Source organism: Anabas testudineus, chromosome 10 (genome assembly GCF_900324465.2).
Source record: "Anabas testudineus chromosome 10, fAnaTes1.2, whole genome shotgun sequence".
Lineage (NCBI taxonomy): Eukaryota > Metazoa > Chordata > Actinopteri > Anabantiformes > Anabantidae > Anabas > Anabas testudineus.
In genome coordinates, this window is record NC_046619.1 from 4,905,225 (window position 1) to 4,923,806 (window position 18,582).

Sequence of the window (18,582 nt, forward strand, 5' to 3'; positions counted from 1 at the left end):
GGCTGCAGGTACTCATGTGGTGGCCGATTTCAGCGCTCCACAGAGTTGGACGCCACCTGCTGATCAAAAAAAAAAAAAAAAAAGAAGAAGAAAAACAAAAAGTGAACAGTCGTTGGTAGATTTCAACAAATCCTGCTCTGCTGCTAGAATGTCCTGCTGCTGTGCTAAATCTGTCCCCAGCTGAGAGCTGCTTGGGGGCTTCATGGTGTTGTGTGCAGGGCTGGAATTACACAGTGGGTGGTTTGTTTAAATTTAACCAGATGGATTGTGGGTAGGTGTTGGTGTTGGTTTCCTCCGACTTCCTCTTTAAAAAAGTTCATGCAGGATGTAGTGTAGGTCAGAATCTGGACATTCAGGACAGGTGATTGTCCATCAGATTAGGAAATGCTGCAGTAAACACTCATGGGTGCATTGTATATTTGGAAACATTATATACATACAATATATATATATATATATATATATATATATATATATATATATATATATATATATATATATATATATATATATATATATATATATATATGTATATGTACACACACACACTAAGATGAAGTATGCAAGTGGATATTTCTATGGCAACAGTTGAGAAGTGACTCATCTTGCAGTGTTTTCCTCCATTCTGCATAATTACTTATCTATACTGACAGATTTCTGTGTATCACAGCGGGCAGAATGACAAAGTTCCCCTCCGTGACTCACACTGAACTCCTGGCACTCTCCTGACTCTGCCGTTTTCTCTAGTCTCTGCTGTAACGGAACAGGTGGGATGAACCTTGTCCCGGGAGGATACGTGGCGTTAAAAATACCTGACATTATTTGTCGTTGACACAGAAACAGAAAAGACTGCATCATCAGATTTGCCATGTTGAACATTAATTAGATTATGTTGTACAGTAACAATGCAGCTGCTCTAACCACACACACAAATGTTGTGTTGGGAGTTGTCTGTGGTGTAGATCTGGTTATTGGGTCAGTCCGGGGCTCAGAGTGGGCTTGGAATGATGCATTAATAGGTGGGTGTAGTACTAGGACAGAAATGCTGGCATTATTACTTTGAACAACATTTGATGCTATACGATGAATCAAATTTCATATTACTCAGACAGACACAGACATCAACAGACAGACATACAGTTCAATGTACTCATCATAAGGTTTGTCTGGTGATGTCATGATGTGGTTATCGGGCTTGACTTGGATTGGTGCTGGCAAACTCAAACACAAAGCCTGCACCATGTCCTGCCCTGCTGTGCCTCCACATCTACTGAAAGACATAATAAAGTTGCATAATGGGAAACTTATTGTTGGCACTGGATGCATGCTAGAGAATAACAGTCAGGATAGGTTGCTACAATTTTGACCGTTCTTTATTTAATCTGTCCAACTCCATGCAAACGCATCAGTAAATTCTGGGAGTGACACTTTAACTGGAGCCGTGCTGCACCATAATGTGATATTATGAAAATGTTGCACTTGTCTGTATCATCACTGGACTTGGCCACTTGCTTCCTGGATGTGGCCTCCTCTTTCTGCTGTTTGCCAGCGGCACTTTGTGAATGCAGCTTGTGTAAATCCTGTGCTTGTATTACACAAAGACAATCGATACGAAGGGTTCCGCAGCAGCTGCTGTTGTATCAGCAACGGGTACATATACAAACACACCTGTTGGGAGTGATTATCTGAGGGGAAAACTGGATGTGCTCGTGGATGTTGTACATCCCTCGGCTATTTTTCTTAAGCTGCGATCCTCTTGTTCAGACTATTATTGCTGTGCTGACGTTAATGCTTTAATCCCTGTGTGGCACTTTGACCGACAGATGGAAGTCGCAGGTAGAGCAGGCATACACATCGGAAGTGAAAGTGGATTTCATCGCCCCCTGGTTCTCCATCTGTGTCCCCATACTGGAGACATAGAGATTTATCTCAGGTCAGAGAGTGTCTGCTGTGCTCAGGAGGCAGCAGAGTTTAATTTAGCACGGAAACCTGAACCTCAGCCTCCTCTGTCAGCTACTTCTCTGGTCCCAGGACAGAGCTGCAGAGGACTGTGAGCTTTGAAATGATGAAAGACTCCATTTACCTTCAATACAGAGACCACCACAGAGACATTAGGTAATCTGGAACATATGTAAGTGTGTGTATGTGTGTGTGTGTGTGTGTGTGTGTGTGTGTGTGTGTGTGTGTGTCAATAATTATAGTCCAGGATGGAATGACAACAAATATATTATATAAATAATCACTGTGAAGCACCTAATGTTGATCAGTCTCTGGCTGAACGTGCTCCTCTGTCCAGCAGCCCACTGTGCAGTGGGTGGGAAGGATTGTCCAGGATTGAGAGGAGTTTGGACAGCGTCCTCCTCTCAGCTACAACATGTAGAGGGTCCAGCTCCACCCCCAGAACAGAGCCAGCTCTCCTGATCAGTTTGTTCATCCTATTAGTGTCTGCCACCGTCATGTTGCAGCCCCAGTAGACCAGCAGAAGATAATACTGTTCGCCACATCTGCAGCATGGTACTGCTGATGTTGAAGAACCTGAGCCTCCTCAGCAACACTGTAAACAAAGACTCAGAGCTGGATGTACTGTCTGTGTTCTTTGTCCAGTTTAAGTCCATCACCAGCTCGCTTGTTTTACTGATGCTGAGTTGATGATTGAGCCCACACCAGTCCACAAAGCTGGTACTGGTGTGATGTCTCCACCCTGGATACATCCTACAACTGCAGAGTCATCAGAGAACTTCTGAAGATGGCAGGACTCTGAGTTGTACCTGAAGTCTGAGGAAGGTAGACTCAACTGTCACCTACAGAGCACAGTGGACTTACATATGAACAGTATGTTCAAGTGATGGGTGGATGAATGCACTTTACAGCACGGGCACCAATAGTGAAGCAAAGCAGCACAAATCACGACACTCCCACCACAATGTGTCAAAGATTGTTCTTATTCAAGACAAAAAAGTTCTACTTTTGTCTCACAGGACATTCTTCAAACAGCCTTCAGGCAGCAGTACTCCTTTTGGAGAGTAGTGGCTTCTTCTTTGCAACTCTCTCCAACACACAACCTTGTTGTTCAGTGTCCTCTTGTTAGTGGACCAGTCTATTACCTGGCTTGATTCTAGCGTGGTCTTTGTTGCGTCTTCTAGGAAGTGTAGTGTTGAATGTTCTCCTTATGTATATGATCGACTTTCTCATACATACACACCATGTTTCTACAACAGTGAAAAAACATAGTTAGTGCTAAGATGTCTCTTTTGTCTATGTAGAAAGCACAGCAACGTCTGCTGCTGCCTCCTGGAACACCTGAAACATGGCACAGTAAGTCTGACTGCACACACACACACACACACACACAAACACACACGTCACTGCTGTTATATCTCACTTTTCGACTGTGTAGAATCCAGAGGGTGCAGAAGAAGACCAGCACCATGTCTCTGACCATCTCCTCCTCCTCTTCCTCCTCCACTGCATCTTCCTCTCGAGAGCTGTCCTCCAGCTCCTCCTCCTCCTCTTCGTCCACCCTCCTCACTCAGAGACACTCCAGCCTGGTGCAGCCGATGCGTGTCAGCCCTCAGAGGGTAATTACATCTAACAGTTGATGGACATGCAATCACAACATAAAACTTCACCATATTATATTACATGTATTATTGTTTCCAGATTCAGAGTCCCATTTACAATCAACAGTATTCAGGGAATGGAGTGGCCCCTACATTTGTTAAGGTGAGATATCAGATAATGTATTTGTATGAGCACAATTATAGACAAAAACTTCACATTCAAAATGTCTTCTACTAATGTATTATTCTTTTACTCGTCCCTCCTCTTCTCTTGTCTGGTCATCTGTTCAATCATTATTGTCATGGTGTCTTAGTGTCTCCACGATGTGTCCACAGTCGAGGGACAGTTAGTGGTCCTGGAGTGCAGACTGAGAGGAACTCCGCCCCTGCAGGTCATGTGGTACAGAGAGGACGAACAAATACTGGACTCAGATGATTTTAGGATACTACGCAAGAGTAAGCATGTGTATACATACATACATATATGGCAGTGGACTGAGGTCATATGATTTGGATATGGGTCATAAAGGTGACTTCATATTCAGATTACAGTAAAAACAGTTCAGAGTCTTTAAATACAGCCCTAACCATGATGCTAATATAACATGAACATGAAATGTATGTCCTGAAACCTCCTCCCGCTTCCTGATGCTCACATCTGGTGTCCTTGTGTTTCCAGAGGCCAGTTCTGCATCAGTACCAGGTGAGCAGTCAGAATGACTTCAATGAGGAGGTGGGGAAGATAAATCTGTCACAGAAAAGTTTCTTTGTCCTTACTTCTCTCAAATTACGTGTTTTTCCTTTCAAGAAAATCTTCAGATATGACAAATGTTGTATGAGACAGTCGGGAAACAGACAGTTATGGCACTAGGAATATGAAAGCAGGTTATGTGGTTGATCTTTCAGAGGAGCTGTGTACTCTGGTGATCACAGAGGCCTTTCCAGCAGACTCAGGCCTGTTTAAATGTGTCGCCCACAACTCCTTTGGCACAGTGTCCTGCTCAGCCATGCTGGAAGTTTACAACGGTGAGAGGTCTATTCAATCAGCTGTGAGTTAACCTGCTGAACTGCGATACACAATGAAAACATTTGCTCTGCAGACCTGGAGGAGCAGCTGGAGATGGAAGCCGTTCACCAGCAGGAAGCAGTTTCTCTCAGTCAGGAGAGAGAGGCAGTGTTACATCAGGAGACGTCGTCGTCCAGAAAGAGCACAGAGGTGTTTTCACCTGTCCTGTGTGATTCGACAAACCTCCCCCCTCCTGAGTGGCCTGACAGCCCCCTAGAAGACAACTTCCCTGTTGAAGAGTGAGTAGACGAACACATTCTTCTCAGTCAGTAATATAACCATTACGTGAGGTGAGGGAAGGAGGGAAGGTCACGCTGCACTGACGTAACTCTGACCTCCTGTTAAAAAAGGCATGTATGTGTCATAACAACACTCATTGTGTTGTCCAACAACAATTTCACCCTAAAAATAAAAATGTATATTATTGTTTTTCTTACTTTTAGTGGTGGTAGTAGTAGTAGGGGTGAAAACTCCTACTTATTATAAACTGGGACATGACCTTTTTTTATTATTAGTTGTTATTTGTTATTTGCAACACAGTTGATCTAGTAGAAGACTAGATGTTTTGAGTTCTCGGTCACTAAACTGTGAAATAGTAGAGATGAAAAGTATTTACTCATATACTGTAGTTCAGCACAGTTTTGAATCGTACTTTTATATCTTATGTAAGAATGTGTAGAATGCACTAGAATTTCAGGGGGAACTGTCATACTTTATACTTTATTTATCTGACAATGCAAGTCAATGGTATAAATAATCTAATCTAATCTAATCCAATATCATATCATATCATATCATATCATATCATATCATATCATATCATATCATATCATATCATATCATATCATATCATGTTTAAATTATTATATGATTCATATTTTTTATTTTATTTTATATATGTATTATATTATTTCTCTTAGCAGTCATTCAGACTGATTGAGTTGGTTTCTTTGTGGTGTAATTAAAGTACATTTTATAACATGTACTTAAACTGAGTAAGAAATTGGAGTCCTACCTCTACTTGTAGTAGAGTGAGGTACTTTTTCAGCCAAGTACTTGCACTTTTACTTAAGAGTGGAGTTTGTGTACTTCCGACTGAAACAGTTAATCCTTTCTCTTATTATAATGTTTATTTATCACGGCTCCACTCCCTCCTTCAGTTTTAGTGATGCTTTCTGCTGGAGAGTTGATGTATTTGTACTTCCTCTTTGTATCCAGCCGAGGTCGCTGTTGTGGTGTTCTAAAACAGCAGGATCATTTACAATTCGGGTTTCTTCCTTTCATTTGTAATGATACTTAAACACTTACTGGTTTTTAAAACAGTAAATTACAGTAAACAGTAAATTACAGTAAACAGTAAATTACAGTAAACAGTAAATTAACTCTGTTTACACCGAACCACTGAAGCTGACCGGACACGTCACCATGGTGACCAAAACGCGTTTTTGGTACACTGAGCCTATCGGCTGGACGTGCGCGCTCACGTGTCGCCGCAGACTGGTCGTGAGCGCGCCGTGTCACCTGTCGCCGCAGCTCTCGGCTCTTCACGGTTTGAAGCTGAACTTCATTCAGTCCGCGCTGAAGTGTACGGACCGCGGGGGAGGTAAGAAAACACCCTCGGTCTCTCTGCTAAGGTTTGGGTAACGGCTTCAACCTGTGGGGAACTTTGTTTCTGTTTGCTGTCCCAGTTTGAACTCACGAATGACGCTTATTTCTATCCTCCGTCGTTAATGTTTGGCTAAACAAGCTAATTTGCCTTCGTTGTTTATATCCCGGGAACTGAATATGTTATATCCTCCGTAAAAGGTCAAACTATGTTTAGAGCACTTGGAAAGTGGACTTTAGTCTATTTTGGACTTGTATCAGCTGGTTGGTGCTGTTTTATATTGGTGCTGTTTTATATTGGAGGGAAAACTTGAGCTGTCGCATGAGTTAAATTAAGCAAACCAGCGTTATTCGTTTATCAGTAAACAACACTGAACTTCACGTTACACATTTGCTTGTCAACATCATGTTTTCCCAAAGTGTCAGAGTGCCCTCTCTGTGCTATTCTCATTTACCTCACCTTTGACATCATTTAAATATGGCGTTGACCTCTCCGTTGTTGTTGTGGAGCTGCTTGAGGATCCACTTGGAGAAGCACTTGAAATATGTGAACTTATTGTGCTGTGGAGTTGTGTTTGCTGTCTGCCAGACAACACATACTTAAGCCAAGTGCTACTTTAGAATGGGCAGTGATCTCATCTCATCATAACATTGGCTGTTTGTCCTCTTTAATCCTTTACTAATACAGCTCTTATTGTGTAGAACTCAAGTGTTAGGCACCTAATAGCCTTTTTCCTATTTTTAGACTTTTTATTTATCCAAAGTGTTTTTGTATGTGGGAGGGAATGTAAAAATGGTGCAAGTGCACCATGCAGTGTTGTTTTGCAGATATGGATATATAGGACATCCTCAACCTGTACAAAACACTGTGTACAGTTTTCAAAAACATACAAGTCTAATATTATATCTTATTAAATATCACAGTTGTAAAAGCTCTGATGCTACTTAGTGTAAAGTCATATTTTATCCTGTGAGCTGCTGTATCTTTGTTGTTTGATACCGTTCCGTGAATGTGTTTGGAACTTGGACTTGATACTTTGGGTCAGATTCAAATCCAGTGGGTGTGAAATATGTTTGGCACTTTATATCAGTGTCCAGGGCTATGATCTCATCTGTAATGTGAAGTGCAGACATGGCGTCTGTGTCCTTCAGAAACCCCCTATCCTCAGTGCTGCACACAACAGTTGTTCAGAAACCTTTGGCAGCAGTCTAGCTGTTAAGGTCATGTTGAGGTTTTCTGGGCAAATTGAAGTTTGTCTGATTGTTTTATTGATTAGATGATCTGCAATGTGTAGTGCATCTGTTGGGTTGGACTTTTCCCCTAGAATAAAGATGACAACCTCAGATAAATGATGGCACATTTTGCACACATTGCAGGGACTTCCTTTGGTAAAAATATATTGTCGTATTTTTCTTTAATACAGTTTGCGTGACATGTTTGTCAGTTTGAACAAGAGTGATTTTGTAAAGAAATGTACATTTTGGTGTAAACTCAGTAATCTTTGTCAGTGTACTCTCACCTTAGTGCCTTCTCTTGACCAGTGAATAACTGTTGATTGATTTGTTAATACTCTTGACTTAGCATGTTTTCATTAAATATGTTACAAAATTAGACCACAAACCTGTGTATAGTGGGGCAGAGTGTAGCAGATGGTAGAAGAGCATAGTGGAGCAGGGGGTGTGAGGGCTGGACGGAGCAGAGTGAATTGACTGCGAGTCTTATGCTAGCGTTAATTTGTGTGACATATTGCATTAAGGTTAGGGGAAGGGAAGGTTATGTCAGTTAGTGTGCTCACAGGGTTTAGGGTAAGGCAGTACAGGTGATAAATTAAAACTTGAAACAGTAGATTAACATGGCCTATGTAACAGTAGGGTGCTAGGAAATGCATTATGTCAGTGAGTGTCCTCACACTGACGCACAAAAACTGCCAAACAAAAATGTGTGTGTGTGTGTGTGTGTGTGTGTGTGTGTGTGTGTGTGTGTGTGTGTGTGTGTGTGTGTGTATTGACAGGGTTAGGTCACCAGTAGAGGGTCTGCACCTGCCAGCCGATGTCTGAATTTCAAGACCAATATAGCTTTGCCGGCTTAATCACACAAACACAAATACACATACAAATACATACACACACACACATAGACACACACAACCACAGTACTAAACCATAGAAATGCACATATTACTTTCACGTAGAAGCATTTAAAGCACAAAAACTACACCACACAGTGATCAGCACACAAAACACACTAATTCAGTCATCATGTGTCTAAACACAAAATGTATCATTTGAAGAGGCAGAAGAAAGACAGGAATGATTTTTGGTGAAAATACAAAGACAGCTGACAAGGTGTTGACATCTTATCTGGCTTTGCCACACTGGTTTCTATGTATTTTAGATTTGCAGTATTTGCAGTGTTTAATGTAGCAGTAGCTGCTAGCCCACTGAAGATCAATGATGAGTTTAGTTTCCAGCTGTTAAAAAAAACTCTCTGTCAAATCTTTACTTAAAAAAAGATCAAGTGTTTGTTTGTATGTTTAACCTAAAAAAAACTAATATCTACAAATATAGCATCATTTGGTATCGGGTAACTTCAGACTATGGATTCCAAACCCAGAGATGGTTTGGTTCATCACTTTAATGTAATGCAAAGCTGTAGAGTGCAGGTCAACTGATGCTGGCAGGATAAACTTGTCCTGTGCCCTGAGGAGACTGGAAGAAATGCAGAAACACTGTGAGTGTGTAAGAGAGCGAAGAGAGGGACTGCTATTGTCATTATGCTCCTGCGTAGCCCAGACTACGTGGTAGTCATGGGAACAAAATTCTTTCCTAGTAGAAAAGTTGAGGACCAGCCAGGCTTGGTATTACAGGAAGAGGACGACTGAGTGGGCTGAAATGGGAGCAGAACCGCTGATATCTGTTACCATCATTAGACAGTCCCAATGGTACCATGGCAGCCATATTGGAACATATAATGTGTGGTGAAGGATGTTTATATTCCTGTTCGCCAGTCATCATATTGATCTTGGTGGTAAAAATATGAGCTAATAATGTGATGTATAGACTAGATCGCAAAGTTGTCCACTGACATCATGATGCATGGATTAGACTGGACTGTTATAAATGCCAGCTGGTATAGAATCTGTTAAATGAGTCTGGTGCCAACATGGCTGCCATTAACTTTGTAAGTTAGCTCCTGCCTCTTCACAGCAACCCTTCTTCATACCAACTCAGCAGGAAATACTGATGTTTGGAGTTTCTAAAAGCTAAGTGATTACATGAAATCCATATGATCTATTCTAAGTCTCAAAAGTATTTTCCCAGCTGGATGTTTGCACTCCTACACCAAACAACTGTTTGGCCAGTAGTTTTATTTTGGTATTTTTGGACTCAGGATTGGTTTTGTGGTGGATTATTGTGGACCAGCTGTTTGCTCCATGAGGAATTCTTGACTTCCCTTTCATCAGGCGGTTGGAAACCGAGCGCCATAAATTTAATTTGTTTTGACATGGAACTGAGTAGATTGGGGGCTGTCATGGAAAATCCCTGAAGCTTTACTATCTCTGGAGGTGATATCATCAGGTTCCCAGACCTGTAGTCAAGGAAAACTACAGGTACTCACCCTAGTACCTGTAGTTTTTATAACTATATTCAGATATTTGCTAACATGTCCTTCTTTATATATCAGTTTCCCAGAGCCCCAGCCAGTCAACCACTCCTTTGGAGAGCCCTGTGATCAAGGTGAGGAGGAAAGTGCTCTGAGCTCAAAGGGCCAAAGGTCACCAGAAGTCACTGTTTGGGGTACACCCAGCAGTCCACCTCCACCTTCACCTCCACCGCCAGCACAAATCAAAGAGAACGCTCCAACACCCAAGCTGTTTACCCCTAGCAAGCTCAGTTTCAGTGTAAGAACATTACATCCTCCACTAAGTTCTGTGCTGTCTGAACCAGAACAACAGAACTACAGTTTTCTGTGTCTTCTCTCTTCCAGTCCTCACAGTCAGGAGGCAACACCATGAACCTGTCTGACCTGCCTACCTTCACTCCCAGTGCCTTCCCTCCCAGTGCCTTTAACTACGAGCGACCGAGGCATTTTATACAGTCACAGCCGGCCTTCCAGGCACCCAGCTATGAAAGTGTGCTGAGGGAGGCCCAGGAGAACCAGAATAACTCCCAACAGAACCTCAGCAGTTTCCAGAATAGTCCAAATGTAACAGAGACACAGATTCAGACTAAAATCAAGCCTACACAAAGTCAGTCAGTGTCCAAGTCCTTGTCTCAGACCCAGTCACAGTTCCAGTCTTTAAGCCTGAATCAGAACCAAACCCAGTCTTTTGCCCAGACACAGATCCAGACCCAGGCCAATGGCACATGCAAGTCCTCCCCCTCCTCATCTAGTCTAAGCTCTCCAATTTCCACCCCAGCCTCCTCTGCTGTGCCTCCTCTTTCATCCTCTGCCCACTTGCTCAGTCCCTTGTCCACCACCTCTTCTTCTTCTCCTTTACCAGCCTCTTCATCCTCCCTCCCTCGCTCCACAGTGCGCTCCACCATCACACTTACCCCCAGCATCCCCAGTGCCAGCGGCCTCGGCAGTGCCTCCCTGCCAGCCAACCAAGACACCATGTCAGCACCTGCTGCCTTCCTCTGCTCCGTGCTGCCCTCCCAATCCTCTTTCTCCCCTTTCTCCCACTCCAAACTCTCTCCCAATTCCCACCTTCCCCTCTCCCCCACCTCCCCCTCCCGCTCCCCACTTACCCCTTCTAGCCCTATCCTACCTATAAGGGCCTCTTCCTCTCCTTCCTCTATCCCTCAGCAGCCTATCCCCGTGTCCCCCTCTCTCCCTTGTTCCCCTCTCTCCCCATCCTCCTCCTCTCTCCCACAGCCCAACACTCCTAGCAGTCAGAACAGGGTACCGCCGGCTGTGGTCTCCCTGCCAGCCAGCTACAAGGGAACACCTAATACGTGAGTCAGAGTTTACACCAAATGTCGGCATGTCCCACACATGAAAAAAAATTCATTTAAAAAACAAAATGTATAAACATATGCAGAGAGAACAGGTAATTGAAGTCTGTTCCTGATTTGTCATTATCAGTGATCTAACATTTTGTGGACCCAACGATACAGATATTTTAGACCATTACCATTAAAATTATTATTATTCAAAGTTGAAAGTTACCAACAGACTTGAAATGTTAATATCATGGATGTGACTGGATTTGTGCAGTCATGCACGTTTAGGGACAGTATGTGGTATTTTATAAATCCATAATGGGAACTCTGATGTTTAAAAGCATAAAAGAAGTCTACACACTGAATGTATTTAATAGCAATTTTAAGGAATTACTTATATAAATATGGTATATTACAGCCTTGTACAATTGGTCACAGCCCATTTTAACGAGGCTAAAGGTTTGTTTCAGAAGTTAAAATTCTTCAGTGCCTTTTGTTGTCGTCTTCATCTATTGTGTTCTTTCTTATTGTCTACTTTTGTTCCTTCCTGTTTTTTTAAATCTCTCTCTCTCATCATCTCATAGCCTTCCCAAGCCAATCTTGAAGAAGTCTGTAGCTCCTCGGCCTTCTTCCTCTCGCTCCACAGATGAAGACATTCAGGGCTCCAAAGACGCCCTCATCCAGGATCTGGAGAAGAAGCTGCGCTCCAAGGAGGCGAGGAGGAGAAACAGCCAGGTGCGTGTGTCCGAGTGTCCAGAAAACCCTCAGAGCAATTGTCATTTATTAAAAAAAAAAAACCCAACAAAAAAACATCCCCCCACCCACACACTTCCAGTTCCAAAATTTCAGTTTAACATTAGAAAGCTTTGTTTCTGACAGAAACTGTCCTATGAGGAGCGTATGGCTCGTAGGCTGCTGGGTCCAGACAACGCTACCTACATGTTTGACCAAGACGGTCTTTCAGACTCTCAACTCGACCAGGTACGACAAAAACAACTAAACATCAGCAGAAATCATAGTCTCCCTGAGTCTGAACATTTTGAGCTGAATGTTTCAGGTCATACTGATGTGTTTCACAGTGCTGACTGTGCCTTACAGACCTTTATGTTGGCTCTGGCCCAAAAACCATTAGCTTTCATTTGGCTATTAAGTAAAGCCCATACATTATTACAGTCATTTAGCTTTGAATGGCTGCACAGGGAGCTCGTTCCCCTCTCAGGGCCTCCTAATGGGCTCCCAACCCCAAAGTTGAAAAAGCCTGGTGATATAATCAGCAGCCCCAGTGAACGGTCTCATGCTGTCATTTTGATTAGTTCACTGTGTGTTTGTGCAGGATTGTTCTGTCAAAAAGCCTCACTCAGCTTTGTACCATCTATTCTCTCTGTGTTTCACACTCACACACACAACATCAGCACACAACATGCGTGTATACACGCACACACACACAGGCACATGTCTTCTCAATCCAGCAAGGTTCGTCAGCGGCTATTTCCAGCCCGTTTTCTGAGAACGGGCCCCTCTCACTGGTGACAACAGGACTATTGTGTCAGAATACACAACCAGACTTAGCTTGCTGGCATTTTGTCAACCCGTTCTTCAAAGTTCAAACCTGTGATTACCTCTGCTTATCTGTTGTGTTGCAGCCAGATTCACCAGAGGGAAGACACACAGGGGGGCTATGGTAAATACAATTTATTTATTCAATATCAATATTGCCTATAATCATTAACCCACGTTTCCAGTCCAACATTCCAGCTGTGAACGTGGGTTTTTCCCTTGAGATTCCCACCCAGCATGGTTGTATTTACTCAGCCTGTCCAATTGTAAAATTAAATTGGTCTTTTAAAAATAGCTCATGAATAACAGCTTGTGGACATCTGACACTTTTTGTTACTGCCCATTTAATGTAGCAACTGAAGCTGAAGCTCTGCGCAGTCGTGCATGCAGCTTACATCACTGACGCATCGGTGGGAAAAGTTCAATACGTTCGTTTGTTTAATCTTTTTTTTTTTTAAGAAAATTTTTTTTACTGGAAATGTCAGGAAAGTGAAATGACTGCATTTTGTGTGAATGTTATGATTGTTGTGCAAAGAAAAAAAAGGCTTAAGACAAAATGTAATGATGTATAATGAATAAATAATGACCTGATCAGATTTTTAGGAACTGCTTAGTGGAATAAAATCCAAGCAGGGAATTGATCATTTTGCAACAATATATAATTTTAATGGAATTCGAGATAGAATTGGGAAGATTTTTTGCACAAGGACAAAGAAAATTCCCAGTATTTCTCCATCTACTCTTCTTAACCCCTACATCGTTGGACCATCAGTATTCCTAAATGTACTGGGCGTCTCTTAACTCCAGCTGTCTGTTAGGAGAGATATGAATCTCATTTAGTGTTAATGCGGCTGCCTGTGTGTGTGTGTTGTCACTAGTGAAGTGTAAAAAGTTGAAAGTGAAGTAAAGTGAGGTTATAAATAAATAATCTCTCTCCCTCCAGGGGGAAGCACCACTTAGTGACAGACGAGAGGGGAAACGAGGGATCAGCTATCCAGGAGAAGTGTTACGCTCCTCGATTCCTGCAGGTCCCTCCGGACCTCACTGTAGAGGAGGGACGCTTCTGTAGGATCGATTTCAAGGTATAACACTTGCACACATTTGTGTATGTGTGATAATACTGAGGCGAGTAACTGGGGAGTAAAACTGCGACCTCTCTCTTTTGTAAATTCAGGTCGGAGGCCTCCCTGCCCCAGATATCTGCTGGTACTTGGACGGTAAAGCCATTCGTCCAGACGACTACCATAAGATGTTGGTGTGTGAGAAAGGGATGCACTCATTCATCATAGAGATTGTCACAGTGCACCATGCTGGCGTGTATGAGTGTGTGGCCAGGAACCGAGCAGGGGAGAGCAGATTTACCATGAGGCTGGATGTAATAGGTACAAATGTCATGACATCCTGTTTTTAGGCTGGGTGACAATGAATCATTCAGCAGATCTGAGGTTTGATTTCACAGAGTGCTGCCACATCTTCCTCTGCAGCTCAGGAGGTTCTCCGTCCTCCCAGCTTTGTTCAGAAGATGGGGAACACCAGAGCTCTAGAGGGCGACACTGTCAGGTTAGAGTGTAAAGTGGACGCCTCGCCTCCTCCGCAGCTCTTCTGGAAGAAAGATAAAGATATGCTGCGCATTGACCCCAACAGAATGAGGTGGGCCAACTAAGGTTCTGTGCAGGCCTCCACATAAAACACATCGAGCTAATCAAGTATTTTACAAAGCACATTAAAGTGTTTCTGTTGTTGAATCAGGGAAAAGAATCACACATCTACCTTTCAGTTCCAGCCTGGGACGTCTGTTGCATGTCATGCTGCTTTTTCTGTCCCTTTGTTTCCTGACTTTTCGCTCTCAATTGTCAAATAAATGCAGAAGTGCCCAGACATCTGGATAAAAGGGTCACTTCATAGCAACAAACTCCCAGAAAATCTTTAATTGTCACCCCAGCTCTACCAGCACCTACACAGCATCTTTTATACAATCTTACAGCGAGTGAACCTTCATTTTACTTTACTTATTTAACTAAACATTTAGATTTGAGAACACAGAAATATGATCACTTTAATATTATGAAAACTCATGTCTGGTTACAGCAACAGTATACAGTGTACAATTTGACCTTGTTCAGCCAGCACCTCCACATATTGACTTTATGATCATTTTGAATTTCTTTTTCTTTCTCCACAGTCTGTACGAGGACGGTTCAGGCCGGCAGTGCCTCTTGATAGAGAGGGTGATGAAGTCTGATGCTGGTTGGTACACTCTCTCTGCCATTAACGAAGCCGGCATGTCTACGTGCAACGCCAGGCTGGATGTAGGCAGTAAGTGTTCGTGCAGAGGAGCATAAAAATGCCCATCTCCTCTATCTGTTGTATGAGCCTTGTAGTTACCATAGCATCCCAGCCTGTAAAGTCAAACAGCAGACGGAGGATGTTCTGCTCTCAACGCTACCGCGAATCCTGCTCTACAGCCTGGAGCACATTAAACACATGCTGTGTTACATGATCGAGTGGAAACCTGATGAACGTATCAGACATAGAGCTGTTCAGTTTACTCAAAGAATACTGCACAACCACCAAGTCAGAGCGATAAGCATGGTGAGGGAGAGCTCATCGGAGCAACATTCAACACAGCTATAAGGTTTCTTCTCGATCACATAACACACCATCTGCTGTGTGGAGAGGGAGCTGAGTGAAAGGACCGACACGCTGCACAGAACACGAGCTGATCCTCTGCTCACCTGGTCAGTCAACGTGAAAGTGAGTTTAGACCACTTTATCTGAACCTGGACTCAGGTCTTCAAATGCACTACACAAAAGAGGTTCTTGATTTTACAATTGACTTAGTTATAAAATGTGTGATCAGCAGTGTACTTGTATGGCATTTTTGGTAAGTGTACCGCTTTAAGCAGCTGCAGTCTCATTCAGCCTTTGTTCATTTAGTTTGCTGTGTAATCAGGTCTATGTTTCTTAATGTAGACCTGATTAGACCTGAATCTCAGAGCAAAAACCAGGTGCCAGGTTTTTATATTTAGAGTTTATGAAGAATATTATTAATGGGCTGACTGTGCAGAGCATGCACATGGACTTAGATTTGTTTGATTTATTATGGTGGAGTCTTGTATAAGAAGCAGATATTGGTGTTAAGACAACACAATCACATATCACGTATAGGGAAAGCAGTGATATCTATCTGCAGTCTATACATGACATTACACTGATGTGCTCACTGGGTTGTTAGCTACTGATATGTGTAACTATAATTATACACACTCGAAGACTCGCATAGTGAATGTGAAACACCTGAATAAGACAACTCAAACCCTGCAGATCAGTAGTTCAGTTTGCTTCGACTAAGAAGCTGTGCACTCATTGTTTCTTATATGGTTCCATATGTGACACTGAGCCACACCGTGCTGTCCTGTGCAGGGCAGGAGTTATTTTCAGACACCTGGCATGTAAAGTATGTTCAGCCTGAGTGGTCCACCAGTAAAAGGTCTTGCTGCTGTTGGTGACACCAGTAGAGGGATTCATATTATTCATCTAAATAAACAAGCAATGTCTTAAAAACCTGTATTTTTCCCTGCTGGATGAGGTTACTGGGCATTACAGCCTCAGAGTAGACACTACTTCATGTACATGTGCTAGAAGAAAACATCTTAATTTCACTTAATTTACACACAACATTATATATGTGAAGTTTGAAGTCGGGTAAAGCAGCAATAGCTGATTTCTCCTGAAATACCGGACGACCAGTCGTCTTTCACAGCAAAGAAAAATGTCTGTCTGCAGGTTAGTAAAGGAAAGAACTGAAAAATGATGTTGGTGTTTGGAATAATTATAATCACTGTTGTTCTACCAACAACAAAGCAGCATCACTGACGCACTGACTTTTCTAGAGTGGAATTGAATGTTTAAATTCACCACTCTCTCTTTTTTTGTGGCCCTTTTAGCGCGTACGACCCCTGCAATGAAAACAGCGCCTCCTGGCTCAAAGTCGTTGAAACTGCTGTCGTCTGTGAGCCACGTGCCTGCTCTGACTGTGGAGAGCCCCGGCCAGCACACCGCCCCGCTGTACGAGAGCGAAGAACTGTAGGTCCCCCCCCCATCCCCATCATACATGTCTGAACTGTAAAGCTGGGCCAGAGCTTGTGTTAGCTGTAAGGTCAGGGCAGAAGCTGCTCTGTACATGCTCTGGTTCAAAATACAAATTAATAGCATCACAGCAGACGAGCATGCATTTCAGAATAGTTAGGAGGCCAACCCAGATCAGGTAGAATAGAGTCAACTGAACAAGCACATAGCAACAGATAGGCTTTGCCAAATTTTCAAGACCTTGAGGCTTTTCCACTGTTGTTGGAAAGGTTTATCTTTGTGTTAATGTGAAAAAAAAAAACTCGTCCTTCATAGGTTGCTATTCTGATTTGGCTTTTAAAAGATTAAATAAGTAACATTTAAGAACACACAGTAAATACTTGAGAGGTTTTCCGTAGTCCCAGGCGGTTAAGGACCTTCTGAGTTACATGAAGTATTCACTGTTCATTACGTGTTCATCTGCCTCTTTGTTGTTAAGGCTCATGTGTGATGCATGCACCTTAGCCTCTCTGCTCTCAGAAAAATGGTCTAGGTCATTGATGTATTAATAGACTCGGCTATGGAGTGACAGTCGGCCCTGCTGCCAGTTGTTAACCACAGTATTGCAACACAAATGGTTCTGTGATCCAGCACCATTCTCCCCAAACAGTCCACAAGGTAGCTTAGTTAGTACTCGTACTGAAGTCTGTTGGTATATGTGGTGTGTAGTCACCTTTACAATAATTGTGTTTTGGTTTGATACACTGTTACCGTGGACTAGTATAGACAACAGAAAGCAATTTAGATGAATTACCTGTCCCACGATTCAACACTGCCATCATTACTGCACTTTAATCCTGACAACTGTCTCTGTCGCTCTGTCAGCCGCCCTCTTTTCATCTAGCTTGTAGTTAAAAATGTTTTATGTCTGAGCCTCAGAAATGTTCGTCCCTGAATCACAGCTGCTGCTTCTGATGTGTCTGTAAAGCTCCAGGAACTGAAACACAACTTTAGACTTCCTGTTATCTAATCTGATATTTGGGCTCAGATCCTCTGCTGTGGTCAGACTTATGTGTTTTTGAAGTTGGTGTCTGATATACAGTGTATGTGAATGAAGTTATTTATTTGAACTGGGCTCATCTTTTACAACCAGAGATGTGTAATGTCACCGAGTTAGACAAAGGACAACAAGCCTGAAACCCGAGCTGAACACAAAACTTGATCTGCACTCAAAACTAAATTCAGACCGAGGACGTTTGCATTTGATCACATCTGTAGAGCAGATGAGACATTTTACTGCTTCATTGCATGTTTGCCTCATTAAGGTTCAGTAAAATAACGGGTGTCCGTGTGTCAGCCTGGGCCCAGATTTGCCAGTTTCACCAGTTTTTACCGGAGCATTATGGCTTATATAAAAAGAGCTCTCTAAAAGAGGCTTAACTTGGAAGGGCTTGTTTTTGGAAGCCAGGAACTAATTTCACAAAGAAAACAAGAAAACATGTATTTTGGCTGGAACTGCGTGCAAACAGCAAGTCTAGTATTTCACTGAACAGGGCCACAATCCAATAGCAGGAATTCCTTCTGAGATGCCCGTTAAAGCCTGAAATCTGGGTCACAAGAGGTGAAAACAGCATTTTCTGGTTCAGTCCCTGTAACAAATTCGATTTTAAACTGCAGGTAGTTAGGTAGTGTGTACTCTCCTTTAGTGCTGTTTGTTGTGGAAGATGTTCTACATATCATAGAATGAATGAGGAATAAACTCAATGTGACCTTGTCTTT

At 42.6% G+C, this 18,582-nt stretch overlaps 1 protein-coding gene across 2 annotated transcripts in view; it reads left to right on the forward strand.

Annotated features, from left to right (window-relative positions):
- myot (myotilin) overlaps positions 1 to 18,577 on the forward strand; it is a 22,224-nt gene extending 3,647 nt beyond the window's left edge. The window contains exons 2-18 of one of the 2 annotated variants that reach the window (XM_026357729.1): positions 3,264 to 3,315; positions 3,398 to 3,578; positions 3,661 to 3,723; positions 3,875 to 4,016; positions 4,240 to 4,263; positions 4,467 to 4,586; positions 4,661 to 4,865; positions 9,917 to 10,133; positions 10,220 to 11,190; positions 11,763 to 11,913; positions 12,058 to 12,159; positions 12,822 to 12,859; positions 13,679 to 13,817; positions 13,910 to 14,117; positions 14,220 to 14,385; positions 14,918 to 15,051; positions 16,683 to 18,577. In XM_026357729.1, the coding sequence (XP_026213514.1) occupies positions 3,308 to 3,315; positions 3,398 to 3,578; positions 3,661 to 3,723; positions 3,875 to 4,016; positions 4,240 to 4,263; positions 4,467 to 4,586; positions 4,661 to 4,865; positions 9,917 to 10,133; positions 10,220 to 11,190; positions 11,763 to 11,913; positions 12,058 to 12,159; positions 12,822 to 12,859; positions 13,679 to 13,817; positions 13,910 to 14,117; positions 14,220 to 14,385; positions 14,918 to 15,051; positions 16,683 to 16,825 (3,012 nt within the window). In that variant the 5' untranslated portion in view covers positions 3,264 to 3,307 and the 3' untranslated portion in view covers positions 16,826 to 18,577. The remainder of the gene's footprint in view (positions 1 to 3,263; positions 3,316 to 3,397; positions 3,579 to 3,660; positions 3,724 to 3,874; positions 4,017 to 4,239; positions 4,264 to 4,466; positions 4,587 to 4,660; positions 4,866 to 9,916; positions 10,134 to 10,219; positions 11,191 to 11,762; positions 11,914 to 12,057; positions 12,160 to 12,821; positions 12,860 to 13,678; positions 13,818 to 13,909; positions 14,118 to 14,219; positions 14,386 to 14,917; positions 15,052 to 16,682) is intronic. The other variant, XM_026357730.1, reaches the window with a different exon arrangement.
- The last annotated feature ends 5 nt before the right edge of the window (positions 18,578 to 18,582 follow it).